General features: G+C 42.2%; 1 protein-coding gene across 1 annotated transcript; it reads right to left on the reverse strand.

The window, feature by feature from the left end:
* Positions 1-13623: 13623 nt before the first annotated feature.
* LOC118906720 (peptidyl-prolyl cis-trans isomerase A-like) lies at positions 13624-14189 on the reverse strand. Its single transcript, XM_036874295.1, has one exon. It carries the CDS (start codon positions 14187-14189, stop codon positions 13659-13661), a length of 531 nt encoding a protein of 176 aa, XP_036730190.1. The 3' UTR covers positions 13624-13658.
* Positions 14190-23252: the final 9063 nt, after the last annotated feature.

Genomic DNA, 23252 nt, shown 5'->3' on the forward strand with positions numbered 1-23252 from the left:
GGTCTCATTAGAGGCACTTCCCTGGTGGCGCAGTGGTTAAGAATCCGCCTGCCAATGCAGGGGACACGGGTTCGAGCCCTGGTCCGCGAAGATCCCACATGCGGCGGAGCAACTAAGCCCGCGCGTCACACTACTGAGCCTGCGCTCTAGAGCCCGCGAGCCACAACTGCTGAAGCCCGCGCGCCTAGAGCCCGTGCTCTGCAACAAGAGAAGCCACTGCAACGAGAAGCCCGTGCACGGGAACGAAGAGTAGTCCCAGCAACGAAGACCCAACGCGGCCAAAAAAAAAGAAGACTTGATCTCTGGTCCGGGAGCTAAGATGCCACGTGCCTCGCGGCCAAAAAAAACAAAGCATAAAACAGAAGCAAGGCTTCCCTGGTGGCGCAGTGGTTGAGAATCTGCCTGCCAATGCAGGGCACCCGGGTTCAAGCCCTGGTCTGGGAAGATCCCACATGCCACGGAGCAACTAGGCAGGTGAGCCACAATTACTGAGCCTGCGCGTCTGGAGCCTGTGCTCCGCAACAAGAGAGGCCACGATAGTGAGAGGCCCGCGCACCGCGATGAAGAGTGGCCCCCGCTTGCCACAACTAGAGAAAGCCCTCGCACAGAAACGAAGACCCAACACAGCCATAAATAAATAAATAAATAAACAAACAAACAAACAGAAGCAATATTGTAACAAATTCAATAAAGCCTTAAAAAATGGTCCACATCAAAATAATCTTAAAAAAAAAAAGGGTCTCGTTAGAAAATGTCATTTGTTAATAGAGCTTCAGACCCAAAAATGGGACTTCTTGGGTTTCCCTGGTGGCGCAGTGGTTGAGAGTCTGCCTGCCAGTGCAGGGGACACGGGTTCGAGCCCTGGTCTGGGAAGATCCCACATGCCGCGGAGCAGCTGGGCCCGTGAGCCACAATTACTGAGCCTGCGCGTCTGGAGCCTGTGCTCCGCAACAAGAGAGGCCGCGATAGTGAGAGGCCCGCGCACCGCGATGAGGCGTGGCCCCCGCTTGCCACAACTAGAGAAAGCCCTCGCACAGAAACGAGGACCCAACACAGCCATAAATAAATAAATTAAATAAATTTAAAAAAAAAAAATGTGACTTCTCTGGTACTGGAAACACGGTAACCTAACAGCTCTGCCTCTTAGTGACAAACCTATTTGATCTGAGATTTTTTTCAAATTCATTTACTTAAGAAATTAGGTCGTTCACTACAATTAATTTGGCAAGCCAAGACTGCTCAAGTGAGATCCCCAATTAATTAATTGGCAAGCCAGCTGCTCAAGTGAGATCCCCAATTTTCTCACAAATTGAATAAACACTAATTTGTTTGTTGATATGATTATGGAATTAGCAAAATGGCTTGTTCCTCAGTGTGAAAAATTAAGATCCAAGTTATTGCATGATGGCTTACCCCAGTTACAAGTTAAATGAAATGGAGACTCTACTGATCACAAACTAAAAAACCATTGTTAAAAATAAAGACCATTTGGACATAGTTTGAAACTGCAAGCTGTGATTTCCATGCGGTCCCCATGCTCTCTCTCTAATATGGGCCCCACATCTTACTGAAAATGGTGCTGACCCTTCCTAGACCTCTGTTCTCAGATTGCCTTCGTCCCATTATAAGAATCTCATGTGTAATAGGTTGAATTTGCATTAAGACTTTATATTCTATATTCTCTATACACTTGTCCACTACTTGCATCAGTTTCTGAGATTCCAAAAAAATGCTGAAGAAGGTTTATTATCTTCTCATTATCTCATTATTTAAATTCAAAAGAGATTAATTTGCAGAAAATGACACCTTTTACTCAGGAAAGTATCTGTGTGCCGCTGGGGGAAGGGGGTGCTTATTTTCTTCCTGCTCTCATTTCCATAGAGAGGAAGGAAGGGTACTGAAAATGCGTCCCGCCCCTCCTCCCCGCCTGCTTGCCTGGAAGCAAGGACGGACTCACCTGTCTGGAGACAGTGGAGGCAAAGAACGGGCTCCCGTGTGGTTCTTTCTCGGTCTTCCTGCGGGGTCTCCATTTCTCCTTCAGTCCACCGTGAGCCGGGAACAGCCAGCAATGGACGTACCGGGGAGAAAGGGGGACCTGGGGGCCCAAAACGCTCTGGTCTGTATGGCTGGGGCTGAGGCAGGCTGGGATTCTCTGTCTTCCTGGAAAGATGAGCGTCTACACCTCTAATCAAGGGAGTGGGTGAAAAAGCTCTAGATTTGGGGTCAGACAGGAGTGTAAAAAGCTCTACTCCAACTCAGCACACCAGGTAATTGTTTGAGATAATTATTTGATGTTGTTCTGGAAGGCTCAGTTAATTACTGTGTCAGGTTTCTGGTTTTTGTTTTTTTCTTTTTTTCTTTTTTCTTTTCCAAATTTACTAGAAAGCAAGAAGAGGAATAATTATATTTCTTGAGTTGGGACACGCCCACTCACTAACTCCCTCACGCGGATCTCCAAATCATCCAATCTACAGCCTTGAAGACTCTGAATTAAAAGACTACTGGAAATTATTTCTCTGCATTTTACTTTAAATAATATTCACCAAGGGGCGGGGTGGGGGCAGAGCACTGAAATTCTGAGTAAGCATCTAAATTGAACACTAGATGTCACTATCCTAATCTTTTGAATTAGGTATTCAACCATTTTTCCCCCAATCTGTTTTATGTTCTTCTTAAAAATGATAGTAACAAATGCCAAATATTTGACCCTAGATTATCATTAGCCAGATGTTTCTTTTGGGGGGAGCAGGAGGTTACTCCTCCCTGCCCCTTGTCTAAGCTCTGAGAACATTAAGTCTGAAGTCTAACAACCATGTTATGGTCTTGAGCAATGGTTCTCAATCTTGGCTGCACATTAAAATCATCTGGGAGATTCTTTTTGCGTACTTATGCGTGAGCCCCTCCCAAAGACTCATGTAGATGGTACAGGGTGGGCTGTGAATAGCAGCATTTGTTTAAAGTCCATCAGGATGTTTTAATGGGAAGACAAGGTTGAGACCTCTGAACTGGTGGCAAACGGCTCCTACCTTGAGTCTACAGCAGAATCACCCACGAGGCCCCTCGCAGACCTCCCGAATCAGAATTTCAGGCATGGAGCCCACAAATCTGTATTGTTCAATAATCCAGCTGAGCCCTGGACGAGCATCTGGGAGGCGCCAGAATGGATTTCCACTTCTCTCATATATCCTCCATGATTTGTTCAGATAAGCTGTTATCATGCCATCTGCTGGATCTCCAATGCAAACCCCAGTCACTTCATATCTAGATTATTCTAACAAGTCTGTCTTTTCCCGTCTTCAATTTCTCTTGAAACTGCCACAAGATTTGCTCCTAAAACATAACTTTGCTGCAGATATTTTGACAGAGGATACATTTTGCCATTGTGCCAAATCAAAGGTTCCTGGCAAGGCATAAAATCACCTCTTTAAAGAACTGCTTCATATCAAGTACAGAACTTTAGCAAACGCTGCTGACCCTCATCCCTTCCCAACCCTCAACCAGTTGGGATCAGAGTCACACCCCAGCTGTGGCCCTTATTCCCTCTCCAGATTATCAGTATCTGTAACACCTCCTCTACTTCCACCAGGAGCCACCTCATGCCTCACCCCATCACTCTTTATCACCCCATGGATACAAATTAGCAAAGGTTTGAGGCTCAGCGCTAGGGCCTGAGAACTGATATTCTGCAGATTACCTGGTGACCTAAAAGCTTGGGAGTTTACTGACGTTTCTCCCCCTATATCACACCAAAGTCTCTTTACCCCCTCCGCCTCCAAGATTTGGACTCCACACCCTCTATCAAAGCCATCTGCAGCTCAAGGAATAATGACAGATTAGCTGCCACTCTTTGGTGGGCAACTTGAGCCATGGTATTGGGTATGTCTGGTCACAGAAGTGGGAAGGGATATTTTCAAGGGAGACAAAGTTGGTGGAGCATGAGAATTCAAGCTGGCATTGACAATGACCATTGCTACTGAAGCTGTGTAGCTGATAGCTTAGGTCAGTTCATTGCACGGGACTGCTCAGGCTTCATTGTGGGGAGCAGAGCCCTGTGTTCCTGTGGGTTTACCCTCCGGTCCAGCAAGAGCAGCTTCCTGGTGCCCCCCCCAGGAGGCTATTCCAACGTCTCAATGGCCCTGGCTGTCCCTTGAGCCTCCTGACCATTTTGCTGACTCTCTTTACTTCTCAAACCTGCCCCTCATTCCATGCAAACTCCCATCAGCACATATTGTCTTATTCCCCTTGGGAAGTGGCCTCCTTTGCCTCTTCGTCACTTATTTCCTTTAACACAGAGAACTTTACCAATTTGCCTGGATCCTTGTAGTTTTTGCCCTCTTACGCATCTCTTCCCCTCATTTCCCCTACAGAGCCTCACAACATGTCCTCAAATTAATATTTTCTGATCTGCATTCTTACCCCAATTTCTTCACCACTTTACTTCCTCTTAGCAGAGGAATCTGTGTAGTCCTTTTTTACACTAATTCGGATTGTATGATTGAAGCACGTTTTATCAATCCCCGTCACTTGCTGACACAACACAAACTGTCAGTAAATGATTGACAAGACAGTCTGTTCTCTTATAATTAAAACAGATTATAGAGCATTTCTTACCGTAGTTCAGTTTTGCAACTACAGCATAAATTCTGTGAGCACAGGCAAGGAGAAGCATATTTTTATCTAGATAAGTCAAAGCTACTTCCCAAGTAATTTTCAAGGCTTATAAACCTCCAAATTCATCGGCAAGATTGACGGCAATATATCAGTCATTATGATATTTCTCTGTTACAAATGAAATTCATGATTAGATGTCACAATAATTGCTTTATGACATCATATAATTAAGAGCACAGGGGAGGAGGAAATGGGGCCAGCATGTTAGATGTAAATTCCTTCTCATGCACACCACTATAATTTCATACCCTAACAACTGAACTTGACAGGCAGTCAAAAACAGACGGCAGTTTTCTTAAAAAATGTAATGATCCCTAACAATGTTCACCTCTTAACGAACTTTGAGAAAAAAGGATGAAACATATTTCATTGCTGGTGCCTGGTACACAGCAGTCACTCAATAATTACTTATCACATAAAGTCTTGAAACCTGAGACTTTCCTTTGTGTCATTCCATTCTGCCTAGAACAGTAATATAAACCTCCCCTCTTTCTGGGACTAAATCCTAACTTTTCAGGGCCCGCAGATTACCTAATTTCTTTCCAGTTAACTCCCATCTTTAGATGTCGAGTGGTCATAGATAAATTGTCTTTTTGGTTCTGCCTGTAATTATAGAACTTTAAGCAACTTTCTGGGCTTCACAGATTAAATGAGAAGGTTCACTGGAAGGTCATAACTCCGAGCTTTAACATGTTAACGTGTGTTATTTTCTGAGACTGTCAGTGTCACATGCCAGGAGGTGCCAATCTCATCTACCCTCCTTAGTTCTCTGTACCTCTTCCCTCCCTGTCCTCCCCTTCACCCTCATGCCCTCTCTTCCCACCTTCGCACACCCCAAAATGGATAAAGCTAAATTCTTAACATATTGTTAGTAATACAGACTCTCAGGGCTCCTCAGTCCTGGACATGAGAAATCAGAGATGGGAATTCCTGCTCTGATTCCTAGGATTACAAACCTGTTATAAAATCACGAACGTACCAAGGAGTGATAAAATTGTTAATGGGGTGATGGTGGGAGGGGTATATGTGGCAGAGAGGACGGTGGGAGGGGATAGGGGAGAACTTGGGAAGCAAGTTGACTGAACTGAGTGCAGGTCCCAGGACGGCAGGAGAGACTGGGTTACCTCAGGTAGGTTTGTCAAATATTCAGTGAGAAATAGGCGACAACGCAGATTTATTGTATTGAAATTCATTTTAACCTGCTTCACAATTTTGCCTAAGGCCAGCTGTAGTCATCCACTCATGTCTACTAGAAGTTAAACACATCCCAGAAATAAAGACACCTCATGAGCTGGGTCTAAGTATTGTACTTCTTCTAATTAAAAGTAGGATTCTTCAGAAACAGACTCACAGACATAGAGATCAGACTTGTGGTTGCCAAGGGGGACGGGGGAAGGGAGAGGGATGGACTGGGAAATTGGGTTTGGTAGATGCAAACTACTACATTTAGAATGGATAAACACCAAGGTCCTACTGTATAGCACAGGTCCAATCTCCTGGGATAAACCATAATGGAAAAGAATATTTTTTGAAAAGAATGTCTATTTGCGTAAAACTGAGTCACTTTGCTGTACAGCAGAGATTGACACAACATTGTAAATCAGCTATACTTCAATAAAAATAAATTTTAAAAATAAAAATCAAAGTAGAATTCTCTGTAAAAAGCAAATTATAAATACAGACAGGTCTTTATGTGTGTCCTTTAAACACGGAATTACCAAGAGCACAAGATAAATGAGAAAATATTTATTTGCTCAGTTCATCTCTCCAAAATATCACCTTTTAATAAAGCAAAGGTAAATTTATTAGAACTTTCTGCCAAAGAGAGAAGACAATCTTGACAATCTTAGCAGCATCTCAGAAGGGGGAACTCAGAAGTGAGATATTTTTACAGCTCTGGGGTCTGAGCTCAAGTGTTTTAAGATGGGTCTTCAAGGCAGGGAAATTTATATCTGTTTATATTATACATAAAGTTTACTTTTACATGTCATACATAAACGTTACTTTATTATTACTTTATTAATTTATTTATATTTAGGTTGGTGGGCACAGCAAAGCAAGGGTCTTGAATAAGTAACCTGTGGTTAATAAACAAGATTTTGCCCAGGTAAGCAATCTATTATCTCCAATAACTTGGTTTATGGAATTTCCTGAAGCAAACAGTGAAGTTATTTATTGGTTTGCTCTGAACAAGTGTTTTCAGGAACAAACAACTAAGTCATGTTGATGCAGGAAGGCTACAGTTTTAGGTAAATCACATTGACACACTTATAACAAAAATGTGTTAAAGAAGGAGGGAGGAAACTTTTAGAGGTGACGGTTTTGTTTATGGCATTGGTTATGGTCATGGTTTCACAGGTTTACACTTATCTGCAAGCTCATCAAGATGTATATATTAAATAAGAACAGCTTTTTGTAGGTCAATCATACCTCAATTTTAAAAATAATTTCTTTTAAGTATGTGCCTTTGTTATAATTAATGGGTAAACAAGGTAGAAAAGACACATGGAGAATCTAAGAGTAGCTAAATTGTTCCACATGAGAAAGAGCTTGGAGATACCCATGGAGAAGAAATCTGGGGAACAGAGAGAGTAGGAAGAGCTTGACGAAGCTGGGACTGGGAGTCAAGAGGAGAAAACTAGTTTGGTGGCAAAGAGCAGCGTGTATGGGCTTCCCTGGCTGCTCAGTGTTTAAGAATTCGCCTGCCAATGCCGGGGACACGGGTTCGATCCCTGGTCTGGGAAGATCCCACGTGCCGCGGAGCAACTAAGCCCGTGCGTCACAACTACTAAGCCTGCGCTCCAGAGCCCACAAGCCACCACTACTGAGCCTGCGTGCCACAACTACTGAAGCCCGCGTGCCTAGAGCCCGTGCTCTGCAACAAGAGAAGCCACCGCAATGAAAAGCCCGCGCACCACAACTAAGAGTTGTCCCCGCTCGGCGCAACTAGAGAAAGCCCGCGCGCAGCAACGAAGACACACACAGACAAAAAATAAATAAATAAATAATGAATAAATTTAAAAAAAAAAAAGCAACGTGTAGAATAGAAAGACAGGGGAGGGAGTAGATAGGAGAGCCACTGTGGAGAGTGGAAGAGTTATCTAAATACTAGTATTAGTATTTAAATTAAATACAATTATATTTAAATTAAATACAATTATATTAAAATTAAATTCAATTATATGAAAATGCAATATATATTCCAGTTTCCAGATTCTCAAGAAATGTTTGGTAAAGCCAAACACTGGAGCCCAGTTTGTGTTTCTTTTATATGTGTCACCATTCAGAAACTGGCCTCGTGAGGGACGGGACTTTTAGGTCCCACTGGCTGAGCTCCAATGTTCAGATGCCAGGAAATGTGTACATGGTGGTTGTCCTTTAAACACCGTAACAACATGGATGAAACTGGAGGGCATTATGCTGAATGAAATAAGCCAGGCAAAGACAAACACTGCATGGTATCACTTGTATGTGGAATCTAAAAAAGCAAGGAAAGAAAAAAAAATCAAACTCATAGAAACAGAGTAGAAGAGTGGTTGCCAGGAGCTGGGGGTCAGGCAAAGAGGGACAGCTTGGTAAAAGGGCACAAGCTTTCAGTATAAGATGAATAAGGTCTGAGGATTTAATGTAAAACATGGTGACTAGAGTGGATAATACTGTATTACATAATTGAAATTTGCTAAAAGAATAGAACTTAAATGTTCTCACCAAAAATGCAAAAGTAAAATGATGGTGATGGATGTGCTCATTAACTCGATGTGGGGAATCCTTTCACAAGGTATATGTATATCATCACATTGTACACATTGGAAATATTTGAGAAAAAGAATAATATTAAGTATGAGGGACAATTAAAAAAATTTAAAGCATTTATAGAAAAATATTAAAAAATTTTAAATACAAAATAAAAGCAGTAAAGATTGCAAGTCTAAGTCATCCTTCAATAAAAATGTCAGGTTAGAAATATTTCAATTTTTTAAAAAAGCGCATCCCCCCATAAAAACCCTTGTCATAAAAATATTTCTAAGAAAAAAAAGAAAGAAAATGTCAGCTGGTAGATTCTAAATTCACCCTGAGAGGCTCTGACAGCAAATGGGATGAAATTTGGTGTCTAAAGATAGAAACTTTGATCATAGTTATCAGCATAACCAGTCAAGAAGAAAAAGAGACCTCAAAGAGTAGAGGAAATAAAATGGATAAGATAAAGTAAGATTATTATATCCAGACAGTGAAACTATTTGAGAAAAATCAAAATAACAGATCAAGACCAGAAAGGAAGAATTCGATATTTGAAAGGAAATAGTAGCCAAAATATCAAAATAGGATCAACATTATAAATGTTAGCTAGACTCCATTTCCAAACTAGAAAGATATTGGGAGAAACACAAAAGGTGAGATAAAAAGAAAAGGGAATTATAACAATAGTTTCCTGACTTGAAACACTGTCATTAGTAGATGCCATATTAGGTAACTTCTTCGGCATTTTATTTCATTAATAACTCAAAACAACCACTTGCAGTAAATATTACACCATTTTTCAGATGAAGATCCCAAGGGTCACTTCCTTGATATCATATAGCTTTGTAGTAGTAGAGTTAGGATTTGAGTACAGATGAGTCATTCTAAAGCTGGTGTTCCTTACTGCTTATGGTCTATACTGTTATTTTGGTGTGTTGTTATAGGAATACCTGGGTGAGGTTTATTGTCATGAACTACAGATTCTGATGGGAAGAAAAAGGTTTTCCCCAGCTCACAAATATCAGGCACCATTGTACCAACAGAAGGTTAACTAAGCCTCATGATGCTAGATGAACTCAGAGACATAATCAAAACATAAAATTAGTCTGAATAAACTCCCACAAAATGACTGCCTAATATGTGAGAAGACTTCCTTTTAAACAAGCATGGCAATAGCTTCTAAATAAGCCAGATAAAATTAAAACCAGACTAATCCAAGGATAACTAAAAGCCAACAAATCCCTGGATATTAAAAGGTAGAGACACTACATGTGTTTCTTACATCACTAACCTCCTCCAAGTGTACCATGAAGATGTGCTCCAGTTGTTTTCCTAATGAAATGTTACTGAAACTTCTTTTAAATTATCATTTTTTTTCAAATTAGAATACACATACCGGGGCTTCCCTGCTGGCACAGTGGTTGAGAATCTGCCTGCTAATGCAGGGGACGCGGGTTCGAGCCCTGGTCTGGGAAGATCCCACATGCCGCGGAGCAACTAGGCCCGTGAGCCACAACTACTGAGCCTGCGCGTCTGGAGCCTGTGCTCCGCAACAAGAGAGGCCGCGATAGTGAGAGGCCCGCGCACCGCGATGAAGAGTGGCCCCCGCTTGCCACAACTAGAGAAAGCCCTCGCACAGAAACAAAGACCCAACATATCAATCAATCAATCAATCAATCAAATAAATCTTTTAAAAAAAAAAAAAGAATACACATACCAAGAAAAGAGGATTTTAGTGCAATCTTTCAGGAAAACAAAACAAATGTTATATCCAGGAGCACAAAAGCTGGGAGTTCATAATCAGCCACTTAAGCCTTGGCATATTTTCTTAAAAAAAAAAAAAAGTGATGGTAAGGAAAAGATGAGTAAAAGGTTAAAAGTTCTATATACTGCATATAATTCACTTGGGGAAAAAAGTGTCAGGATTTAAGAGGCATAAATTAAATAACCTTGAAGCTCATTTTGCCCTAGAACTATCGGGATGTTTTCAGGGAGCATCAGATGCTTATGTTTCCTGTGTGCGTATAAGAGATGAGCGGAAACAAAAATAACCTCCCTCCCAGGAACAGTGGAAGACATCAGCCGCAAAGTAGGTCACAGCCCCGGGCTACACCGCCCACTGATGTGCGCTACCCACTGTAAATGGAATCAAATGACAGGCTTTCTTGGGATCAAATGATGGCGTTTCACTGCCCATTCCACTAACACATTCCTATAGTGAACTGCTCCTGAATGAATCCTATAAACCCCTGAGTCCTCCTTAAGTTTTAGTGAAAAAAAATAAAACCTTTTCACAGAAGGAGAAAGGAGTTTCCAACACTCATACTAAGACTGATTTTGGTAGCAATGATTTTCATTCGAAATTTAATTGGTGTGTATTCAAATAGTGGCCCTGCTGGGGGCTGAAAGGATATACTTGTTTTCTTTGGTTTGCTTTGGTTTGCTTTTTCTCCGACATTGATACTGATTTCTCACTTTTACTATGGCCCTTCTGTCGAGATGTTGGCAATCAGATTGCTGTGAAAAACAGAATTAAAGAGAGATGCTCACAGTCTCATGAGTGAGAGAACATTGCCTATTCTCCATCTATCCTCCACACTAGAGCCAAGGTGATCATCTTACTAACAAACCTAACCACCTTTTCTCCCGCTTAAATCTTTAAATGATTTTCCATCTGAAAGATAAAGATCCTTCATGATCTGATGTCTCCCTACCCTTGGGCCTATCTGCCAACACATTTCAAAACGCACCCTTTGCACCAGCCCCATAACAAACTACTCGTGGTCTCCAGAATTAAGGATAACACGCTAGCTGACCCTTCTTTGCCTTTATATTGTTATTCCCTCTGCCTAAAATGTCCTTCCTTCTACCTCCTACTTAGCTTCTGGGAGCCTTTCCTAAATCCTCAATCTAAACGAGGACCCCTTCTCCCCATCACACTCTATACACACAACAGCATGGCCCGTGGCACACTCTACTGTATCCACAGTTCACTTTGTTTAGTTTTGTGAAGACACAGTCCACTTCTCACGCAACTATGTATCCCCAAGGTCTCGGCACTTGCTTAGGTCTTCATCTGCTGAAGAATGTTGATGGCTCCTGTATTACCCATGGGTTGTGGCTGCGAAAGAAAAAATACAAGCTGATGCAAGCAAATCTCGGGGGTAAAGAAAGGAAAGGAAAGGAAAGGAAAGGAAAGGAAAGGAAAGGAAAGGAAAGGAGGAAGGAAGGAAGGAAGAGAGAAGAAAGGGAGGGAGGGAGGGAGGGAGAAAGAAAGAAAGAAAAAGAAGAACGAAAAAGAAAGAAAGGAGAAGAAAGAAAGAAAAAAGAAGAAAAAAGAAAAGAAAGAAAGAAAAAGAAAGAAGGAGAAGAAAGAAAGAAGGGTTGTCAGGCCTGCTAGATGCAGATTCACATATGTCAGCAGGAGCTCTGTCTGTCTCCTTCCTTGGATTGCATAGTCCTGTGTTGGCTCTCTCTCTGTGTGTGGAATGATGGCCAACAGCAGCTTCAGGTGTACAACCTGTTGGTTTGGCTATTTCATCTGACATAGATTCTCTTTCTAATAGTTCCAGAAAAGCCTTGGGGTTGAGACTCCCTGGCCTACCTTGTGTCACATATCCCACCTGAACCAGTGACTCTGGCCGTGAGAATGGAACGCACTGATTGTCCATGCCTGATTATCAGACCCACCCTGAAAAGGAGGTGGGAGGTGAGAGAGAGCATCGGCCTCATCCAGACCTCGAGGAGAGGGCAGTGGTGTGCAGAGGTCAACACCACAGGTGCTGGAGCTTGGCTGCTGGGTTCAGATCCATGCTGACCAGCTATGTGAACTTGGGCAAGTTACTTAATCTCAGTTTTGTAAGTGGGGCTCATAGGAAATGTCAACACCTATAATAACCCAGCTCTGTCTTTCTTGCAATGCAAGATATCCACAGCATACTTTCTCTCCTTCTAGACCACAAGTCAGGAATCATTTTACCCAGAATGTTCTTAATCAGAAAAGTGCAATAACTTTGGAGCATTCTTGATGTTGTTGGCAAGAGAGGAAAAAGAGAGAAAAAATATATATATACCAGCTGTGTCAGAGTTCCAGCTCAATATCTCCACTGTTCATGGACTTTTCCCCATGCAAGACGGCAACTGAAGAAAATCCAAGCAGGATGCCCTCGGATGACATTGTTCAAAGATTTAAGGAAATCTCTTTGTACCACTTTATAAGGGAGGAGGACGTTTCCCTGGAGCCCCTAGAAGACTTTCTCTGATTTCTCCTTGGTCACATACCTACCCCCGGTCAGTCACCGACAAAGAAAATGGAATCCCCCCATTAGCTGAGACCAGCCTCGGCACATGGCACTCAGAGCAAATTTAGTGGCCATAAACAAAATGTACATGAATGAGCTGTGGCTGTGTTCCAAGAAGACTTAATTTATTGACATTGAAATTTGAATTTCATATAATTTTATGGGTATGATATGTTATTCTTATTTTGATTTTTTTCCCATTTAAAAATGTAAAAACCATTCTTAGTTCACAAAGAATGCAAGCTACAAAACAGGTGTCGGGCTGGATTTGGCCCATGGGCTGTGGTTTGCCAGCCCCTGGTGTATGTGTAACCAGACCCAAGTAGGTCCAAAAGGCACAGCGAACTGTCCGAACACAGCCAGTGGCTCAGGCTCCCATGGGGCCTACTCCTGCTGCTTTCCCTTCTCTCCTTCAATCTTCTCTGTGATGAGTTAACTGAAGAGAAGAAGATGTGGGCGGAGCTGCAGGGTGTGGTAGCTCCAGGAAGACGTGGATGGCAGCTGCATCGCAACCCCACTGCGTCGAATTTGTGGATCTGGAAAAGACTTTACACAGCCCTGCAGTCCAGTGTTTCTCAAACTTCAGCCTGTGTAATAATCTCCTGCAGTGCCTGTTCATTTTATTTTAAATTTTTATTTTTTAAATGCAGTATAGTTGATCTGTGGTGCCTGTTTAAAATGCAGATTCCAGGCCCTGCCCCGAGTTCTAATTCAGTAGATCTGGGTAGGACCTACGGATGTGCTTTTTTTTTTTTTTTTTGGTTGTTTAGGTTTTATTTCATAACCGTGAACTTAACTTTGCAATTCAGCTAAACTTGGAGGGGGATAAGGAAAATATGGAACCCAAAGAAGTGCAATGAGAGCACAAAGATTATAGGATATTTTGAGCAGACGGGGATGAAGGGGTGCTCTCTGGTGGTTAAGATAGAACACAAGTCAAATTTATTGTTAGATTTGTCCACAGTCAGCAATGGTGATCTTCTTGCTGGTCTTGCCATTCCTGGACCCAAAGCGCTCCATGGCTTCCACAATATTCATGCCCTCTTTCACCTTGCCAAAGACCACATGCTTGCCATCCAACCACTCAGTCTCGGCAGTGCAGATGAAAAACTGGTAACCGTTTGTGTTGGGGCCAGCATTTGCCACGGACAAGATGCCAGGACCCGTATGCTTCAGGAGGAAATTCTCATCATCAAATTTCTCCCCAGAGATGGACTTGCCACCAGTGCCATTATGGCGTGTGAAGTCACTACCCTGGCACATAAATCCCGGAATTATTCTGTGAAAGCAGGAATCTTTATAACCAAAGCCTTTCTCCCCAGTGCTCAGAGCACGAAAGTTTTCTGCTGTCTTTGGAACTTTGTCTGCAAACAGCTCGAAGGAGACGCGGCCCCAGGGCTCGCCGCCGCCGGCGATGTCAGAGAACACGGTAGGGTTGACCGTGGTTGGGCAGCGCGGGAGGTTCCGGGGTGGCGGCATCTGCAAAAAAGCCTGGATGTGCTTTTTTTTTTTTTTTCAGCTTTATTGAAGTATAACTGGCAATTAAATTGTAAGATATAATTTGATATATGTATGTACTGTAAAATGATACCCCTGTGGAGTTAAACATCTATCACCTCACATATTTACCTGTGTGTGTGTGTGGTGAAAATATTTAAGTTCTACTCTCATAGCAAATTTCAATTATACGATACAGTGTTATCTACTATAGTCACTGGATATGCATTTTTAATAAGCCTGTGACTCTGATGGGGCCCCTATCAGTCAGAAAGTTAGTGGCAGAGCTGGGACTAGAATCCTGAGTGATCTTTCAATTAGCACACTGTCTGCTAATTGAAAAGGTTAAATGTGAATAGAAGCAAAAGAGACACTGATTTTGATTCTGAATGAAACTCCACGACTGATCTCTACACGGGGCAAACCCAACGGTCAAATGCAGATACCACCTTCCCTGCCCTATAGGGTTGTGTATCTTACGCAACAAAGCCCAATGGTAGTATGAATCATATGTGTTTCTAATATCTCTCCCTCTGATCAGCATATGAGTATCTTAAAAACAGGAAACTGTGACTCGTTCACCTTTGCAGCTCCCAGTGGGAGGGCCTGTCACATAATAGGCTGCCAATAATATTTACTTGGCAAATATTTGGATCAAAGGTTCCTTTCTAAAATTATTTCAAAACGGAGAAAAATTTAGAGAGCTAACATTGCATGGTATTTTTAATCAATATTGCATGACAGTTTAATTACAGAAAACAATGTAATAATATCCTGCCAAAACTGAGCAATGTGTATCATCAAAGCAACTAAACTAATATGCAAAATAGAGTAGGCAGAGTTAACCAGCATGGCCTCAGCTTGGTAATTATTTAATTAGAAACATGTTTTTAATGAATTCCAATGTTAAACAAAGTCACCAATGATGCAATGTTTTATTTGAAGCACTAACACTCTCTTTCAAGCCAGAACTCCAGATCCTCTTTCCTTACAATTGTTAATGTTTACATTTTTAATGGAATCCCTATTTGGGAAATTGACAACATAGTGAACATGAAGGGTAAACCTCTGAGATGCTACTCCAGGAGACTCGGTCAATGGCATTACAGGGACACATCCAGGACCCGTGTAAAGGGAAACTCTATTTATAACGCAGACCCCGACAGGAGTGACTCTTCCCCACAAAAAATATAATTAGACTTGGAAATAGAATAAAGAGGAAGCACAGACATGAGAAGACCGTGACCTTGAGCAGCCACTCCTTGAGCAGCTATAGAAGCAGATAACCAGAATTTTGAAAAGTATATTGGACAGAAGCAAAGACCTCTTGGTAAAACTGAGATAAAGATTCAATTCCTAAAGTATTGATAAATGTTGATATTTGCAGATGTCAAGGCTAAGAATTGTCTGCAAATACAAATCCACAATCTCTTCTTTGAAAACAGCTGTGTTTCAGGATTCAGAATGTTTCAGATTTTGAAAAGGAATACAGTGAAAACTCAACAAATGTAAAATGCTCCCAGCAGGAACTGTAGCAATGTCTCATAATCAAACACATTAAAACTTCTGCCACAGGGGTTCCCTGGTGGCTCAGCAGTTAAGAATCTGCCTGCCAATAATGCAGATAAAATCCTGGTCCTGTTCATTAAGGCAGAATGGTGAACGGTGCAGTGCTGGAGCTGGTTTATATTGGCCCACGAGGGCTCATTGTCAAATTTTCAGGAATTTTTTTTTTTTTTTTTTTTTTGGCCGTGCCACACAGCTTGTGGGATTTTAGTTCCCCGACCAAGGATTGAACCCAGGCCCTCTGCAGTGAGAGCTCGGAGTTCTAATCACTGGACCACCAGGGAATTCCCAAAATTTACAGGAATTTTGACAACTGATTGTTGAAACTCAGCCATTATTTAAACATTAAATTATGTAAACTTAAAATTAAATTTATTTTATTAAAATCAAATATAATAAATACTCAAAACTCAAAAAAAAAAAAAAAAAAGAATCCGCCTGCCAGTGCAGGGGACACGGGTTGGAGCCCTGGTCCAGGAAGATCCCACATGCTGCAGAGCAACTAAGCTCGTGTGCCACAACTACTGAGCCTGTGTTCTAGAGCCCGTGAGCCACAACTGCTCAAGCCCACATGCCTAGAGCCCGTGCTCTGCAACAAGAGAAGCCACCACAATGAGAAGCCTGCACACCGCAAGGAAGAGTAGCCCTCACTCGCCACAACTAGAGAAAGCCTGTGCATAGCAACGAAGACCCAGTGCAGCCAAAAAAAAAAACTTCTGCCACAAAGTATATTGCTAACCACACTAAGTGCTAAGGAGCTTGCATAGCTTTCCATCTGTTCAATCATGGTTGTGCAGTCAAATTAGGTCAGGATAGGGCAGTTTTGCCACCAAGTGGATTTCATTCTCAGAGTTTTTTGGACTTTGAGTATAAAAAATTAATAAACAGAAACCTCAATTAATATGGAGTTGGGAGGTCAGAAGGGGGCGCTCTCTTGCCCTACAATGAAAGCAGAGCCCAACAGGAGAAGAAAGGCTTCCTCTTCTGGCCTGGCAAGAGCTCAGCTGATAAGAGGTTGTCACAACTCAGCCAACGAAAAGCCACTATACTTCGAAATCTCAATTCCTCCAATGGACTTTATGTTTACAGTAGCCCTCCCAACTTCCTTTGCCCCTCTTTAAAAGAGTTGTCCTCTCCTTGATGTAGGGGACTTGCACGTGGCTTGCCATGATTGCAGACCCCAAATTGCAATTCTTCATTGAGCCCAAAAATATCCATTTTTGTTAGAGAAATAACTGGAAGTCTATTTGTTTTAGGTCAGCATTTTGGTGGCCTGTACAGGGACCAGAGAAGACCCCCAATGACTCCAAGACTGCTGAGCAGACAGGTGCAGTGCTCACACTGAACCTGTTTTTGCTCATTGCTTTTCTTGCCGACTCTGGGATTTGAGGGTAAGTCTTTCTCCAGGATCCCAACTTCTGCCTTCTTTGCTTTTTGAAGCTCTCAGGTCTTAGTCAGCATCTATTTAAAGTTTCATCCTTACTGGTTAAGGCCTTGTTCTGTATGCAAGTACTCGTTTGGCACTTTGGCATGATTGTGAAATCAGACTGCATTGGAACTGGCTAGACTTCAGCCCATACCATCAGGAACAGAGACTGTTTCACTGGAGCTGTGCCGGTTCTGTCTTCAACCCAATTCCATCAGAAATAGGGGCTGTTCTATTGGAATTGTCCTGTTAAGATTTTAGTCTGGCTCCTTGGGGACCAGATTGTCCCTTAGAACTGGCTGGTATTAGGTCGTTTGAGCTATTTGAACAGTAAGTCTATTTGAAAATTATTCCCTTACTCTAGAGAAAAACTTCTGAGAAATGGGATCCCAGTTATCTAAATATTTTCATATTCACATTTGTATTCTCTACAGGGACCTCGGCCAGTTTTATGTTTGAAAACCACCGTCCTTCCTTATGTGCCTTTCTAACTAAACAGACCGACCTAACTAAAGACAATTTAGAATGTCAATGGCCATTACGGGGAACTTTTGAAATCCCCAAACTTACTTAACTCTAAAATTTCCAAAACTGAATGCAGCACCTAATTCAATTGGTATTTTGAGGCTTCTAAATGTTCTTAGGAACCTTTGCCTCTCTAAAAAATAAGATTTCAAGATTAACTGAGGCAGGGGCTTCCCTGGTGGCGCAGTGGTTAAGAATCCACCTGCCAATGCAGGGGACACGGGTTCGAGCCCTGGTCCGGGAAGATCCCACATGCCGCGGAGCAACTAAGCCCGTGCACCACAACTACTGAGCCTGAGCTCTAGAGCCCGCGAGCCACAACTACTGAGCCCACGTGCCACAACTACTGAAGCCCACGCACCTAGAGCCCGTGCTGCACAACAAGAGAAGCCATGGCAATGAGAAGCCCGCGCACTGCATCAAAGTGTAGCCCCCGCTCACCGCAACTAGAGAAAGCCCGCGCACAGCAATGAAGACCCAATGCAGCCAAAAATAAATAAATTAATTAAAATTAAAAAAAAAAAGATTAACTGAGGCAAACAAAGAAAGATAAAATGGCTTCTCAAGCCTCAGGCTCTTCTTCCCCAGCTTTTGTGTCTCAGACTCTGCCTCTGGCACCATCTTCTTCCTTCCCTTCTATGTCACCTACACCTCCTCTCCACCCCCCTGTCCTCCCCAATATGAATTTTCTTGTCAAATTTCCCTTTTCCCCTGAAACTCTCCCCACTCCCTTTTCCTCTGAATTTATCAGAATCTGTTCCTTTAAAATTAAGCCTTCTGAGGATCCAGAGGCTAAACCCTTACTTTCTTATATTCCCTGGACTAAAGCTGAACTGTGAGCCATAGTCAAAGATTTAGGCAAAGTAACTAAGGATTCTCCAGATTTGCTGAGGGATTTAATAGAGTCATTCAAACTTACCAGCCTCGTTTCTCTGACTTACATCAGCTAGTTCATACGTTTCTCAGTGAAGGTCAGGCCCAACATTGGATGAAAACAGCTCACTGGGGAAATCCTGAATGTCTCTAGAATTACAACTGGGAGACCAGCCCACTAACTCATACATGATCAGGCTTGAGCACTCGCTAGTCGACTTCACTGAGCGATTTCCAGGGCTTTTCCAAAGCCTGTTGATTGGAACAAAATTCAGGCTTGTACACAAAAATCTGACGAACCTGTTCATGACTTCACAATTGACTTCGGATTGTTTTTAAAGAAAATTCAGGTTTTCCTTCAAATGTTGATGCCACCTGGGTAGCTTTTAACTCTGGTTATTAATGGGCTGAATTGGGACCTTTCCCTTCTAGTAAAAAGGACCAGAATGGAATGGGAAACTATGTCCACACCAGATTCAGTTAATCTGGCAAAGCAGCTCTCTCTCACTCTAGATGAAAAGGGAGATTGACAAAATTCTTAATCTTCAACTCCAAATGAAAGTCCCTAAATGAAACCAAAACCCTTCTGTTTCAGCTGTTATTGCAAAGAACCAGGACAATGGAAAAGAGATTGTTAAAAATTCAAATGCTTCAGGCACTTTCAGAGCTCTAATCAGCCTTTCCACCGTCCTCCCAATTCTCAATGACAAGACTCAAAGGAACTGTAGGGGTTCTTCCCAATCCTCTCTCTTAACTGTCTTGGAGAGACATTTCTCCATATTGGGAATGAATCTCTTCCAGTTCTAACTGACACCAGAGCCACACTCTTGGTCCTCAACCCCCCCACTACTATAAAGCAACCCCTGTTCAAATCGTGGGGATCTCTAATGAACCTCAAGAGGTTCCTGTCTCTGAACGTATTCCCTTTTGTTTAGGCTCTTTGAGAGATACACACCCCTTTCTCCTTAGTTCCTCTGCCCCATTTGTTAGGGCAAGACTTCCTAGAGAAGGATTATGCTGGAATTGCTTTCTCCCAAAAGGGGGAATCATTCTAGAACTTGGAGATAAGTCATCAAAGCAGCCAACCTGACTCTGACATATTTTATTTGTTCCATCTCTAACGGTACTAGAGTAGATCTGGAAACACCGATCATTTGTCCCTATTGAATCAGCTACCACCCTCTTTATGGGCAAAATCTCCAAATGATATTGGAAAAATTCACAGCACAATTCCCATCAAGATTCAAATAGATCCCTCAAAACCTCTTCCCAGAATTAATCAACATCCTGTAAGTAAAGAATCCCTTCAAGGCATAAAGCCCATAATAGAAGATTACAAGGCTTAAGTCCTCATCATCCCTAGAATTAATCCTTGTAACACTCCTGTTTTACTGGTGAGAAAACCTAAAGGGTGAGGGTAGAGGTTTGTCTAGGACCTCCCAGCAATAAAAAACCTTGCTATCTCCCCGACAACCTGCTGTTTCTAACCCTCATATATATTACTCACATCCATTCCCACCAGAAGCAAATTCTTTACTGTAATCGATTTATGCAGTGCATTCTTTTTTTTTAACTTTTTAAATATTTATTTATTTGTTTGTTTGTTTATTTTTCTATTTATTTATGGCTGTGTTGGGTCTCTGTTTCTGTGCGAGGGCTTTCTCTAGTTGTGGCAAGCGGGGGCCACTCTTCATCGCGGTGCGTGGGCCTCTCACTATCGCGGCCTCTCTTGTTGCGGAGCACAGGCTCCAGACGCGCAGGCTCAGTAGTTGTGGCTCAAGGGCCCAGTTGCTCCGCGGCACGTGGGATCTTTCCAGGCCAGGGCTCGAACCCGTGTCCCCTGCATTGGCAGGCAGATTCTCAACCACTGCACCACCAGGAAAGCCCTGCAGTGCATTCTTTAGTATTTCAGTTGATGAAGCTAGCAATACGTTTTTGTCTTCACTTGGGAAGAAAAACAATTCATCTGGACGGTAATGCTTCAGGGTTTTACTGAGAATCCTTATTTTTTGCAAATCCTGAAGGCTAATCTGCTTGATATAAAGTTCCCTAGAGGTTCTACTTCGTTGTAATAGGTGGATGATTTGCTTCTTTGCTCTTTTTCTCGGGCTTCCTCACAGGAAGACAGCACCCACTTGCTAAAGCTTTTAGCCTTAACGGGATTTAGGATGGCCAAGGAAAATTGCAGCTTGCCCAGACCCAGGTTCAATATCCAGAGCATGTGCTATCAGGATAAGGACTACACCTCGATCTAGATAGGTTTCATGGTGTCCTGAGTCTCCCAAAACCCCAAACTAAGAACCAACTGCGAAGTTTTCTTGGGCTAGTTGGCTATTGCTGAAATTGGATTCCAAGTGTCTCTCTTATGGTCAAACCTCTGTGTTTTACTGAATTATAACAACCCTGAACCCAAGTTCATGGGAAGAATCAGACAACATAGCCATCAAGCCCTTAAAGGAGAGTTTGATGAATCCACCCTTGGGCATCCCAATTCTGAATTCCTTTCTTCCTTTTTGTACATGAAAAGGAAGGGACGGTCCTTGGGGTACTCACCCCCAAACACAGGACCACCACTGACCCGTAGAGTACTACAGCCAGCAGCTGGACCCTGTGGCATGGGGATAATAACCCCCTTGCCTTAGAGTCATTACAGCCACTGCCCTTTTGGTGAAGACCACCAAGGACATCACTGTGGGATCCCCTTTAATCGCTTTTGTACCTCATACAGTAGAAGCCCTCCTGAATTCTCATCACACTCAATATTTCTCAGTCACACGCCTCACCTACCATGAAGTCCCTTGTTAACTGTTTCTTCCATGACTCTTTTACATTGTCATAACCTTAACCTGGATACTCATCTCCCCTCCATCACTGACAAAGTCCCTCATGACTCCTTAACACTGACAGATCACCTGACTCCTTTCGAAGATCTGCAGGAAATTCCATTGGGTAATGCTGACTTCTTATGGTTTACTGATGGTTCTAATTTAAAAGGTGACAATGGCAAATATTGTGCTGGGTATGTTATTTCTACTCCTTTTGACATCATTGAATCATTCTAGAACTTGGAGATAAGTTCTCCAACAGGCTGAATTATATGCTCTTACATGGGCTTGTACTTCAGCCAAGGGCAAAACTGCCAACATTTATAACTGATAGTGAATATGTTTTTGGAATAGCCCATGATTTTGGAATGTTGTAGAAGTAATGTGACTTCCTTACGCCCATCAGAAATAAAATTTAAAATGGCCCCTATTTCAGGAATTATTGGATGCAATACTTTCACCTGTGTTTTAGCTTTATTATTAAGACTTCAGGGCATTCTAAACTTGACTCTCTGGAAGTTAAGGGAAATCATTTTGCTGACATTTCCTCAAAAAACGCTGCCCTTAAAGAAACCAATATCAGCCAAACCTCTGCCATTGTCCCAAGAGATATTTCCCTAAATGACAACTTAGGAAAACTGGTTAGAACAGTGCAACAACTGACCTCAGAGAAGGAGAAACAAGATTGGAAGTTCAACAATTGTTGGTTTGGTAAAAAGAGAAAGCTCTGGTTTGCACCAAGTAACAACCCAGTCCTACTGGAGACTCTCAAATTCCCACTCCTCACCATTGTACATGCCTTAAACCATTGGTCTACTGAAAAAATTATAGTATTCATGGACCAATATTGGTGGGGAAACATTAACAAGGCCACAAAGAGTGCCTACCTCACTTGTCCCACTTGTCCAAATATAGCCCAAGAAAGCCTGTTTATACAGCTCCTGGACATTTTAAACTGCCTAATGGACCATTCGAGGTTTGGCAAATGGATTTCATACAACAGCCTCCAACTCATAGATATAAATATGTTTAAGTCGCGGTTTGTATGTTTTCACACTGGAACAAAGTCTTCCCGTGCAGGCAGGCAGCACAAGTCAAGATATACTTTGCAACTTTCAGCTCCACAGAACCGCCAGGTGAGGGCTTGGTTACTTCAAGTCTGGTCCCCTTTGTGGTCTCTATGCCAATGTCAGACACAGATACGGCTCTCTGTCCTTCCAGACCTTCCAATGGGTAACTAGTAAATAGCTCTCTTTCACACACACACACACACACACACACACACACACACACTCATACGCTCACACACAACCAAAATGAGGCATTCATGCATATAACAGAATTTACTGACATTTGGAGTTGACAGAGGTACACAAGACAGCAATTCCAAATCCTAAAAATTAGATGAAACCGGTTCTTTTTTATTTTTTTTTTTTATTGTTGATATCTTTCAGTTTATTTCCTTGTTTTCTCAGCACAGAGTCATATTATTTGCAAATATGATTATTTTACCTCCTCTTTTCCCATTTATACATCTCATATTTCTTTTTTTTTGTTGTTGTTGCAATATAATTTATGTACAATAAAGTATGTACATGTAATAAATTAAATTGTTTTTCACTACCTCATCATGTAATTCAGCTGCCCTCATTCCTCCAACACCATTCTCTTTTCAGAGGTTCCCTTCCTCAGACAATCCACAGAAACTTAACTCCCCTCCCCTTTATTACCTAGAACAATTATATTCTCCCATGCTCTCTAATAGTATCACAGGGGAAAGAATAGTCTCCAAACTGGGAAATGGAAGAACTTTGTATCTTGCCTCTTTGT

The sequence above is a fragment of the Balaenoptera musculus genome, chromosome 14 (genome assembly GCF_009873245.2).
Source record: "Balaenoptera musculus isolate JJ_BM4_2016_0621 chromosome 14, mBalMus1.pri.v3, whole genome shotgun sequence".
Lineage (NCBI taxonomy): Eukaryota > Metazoa > Chordata > Mammalia > Artiodactyla > Balaenopteridae > Balaenoptera > Balaenoptera musculus.

What these genes read in the sequence shown, in the direction of transcription:
- LOC118906720 (XM_036874295.1), bottom strand. Translation starts at nt 14,189, where the DNA reads ATGCCGCCACCCCGGAACCTCCCGCGCTGCCCAACCACGGTCAACCCT.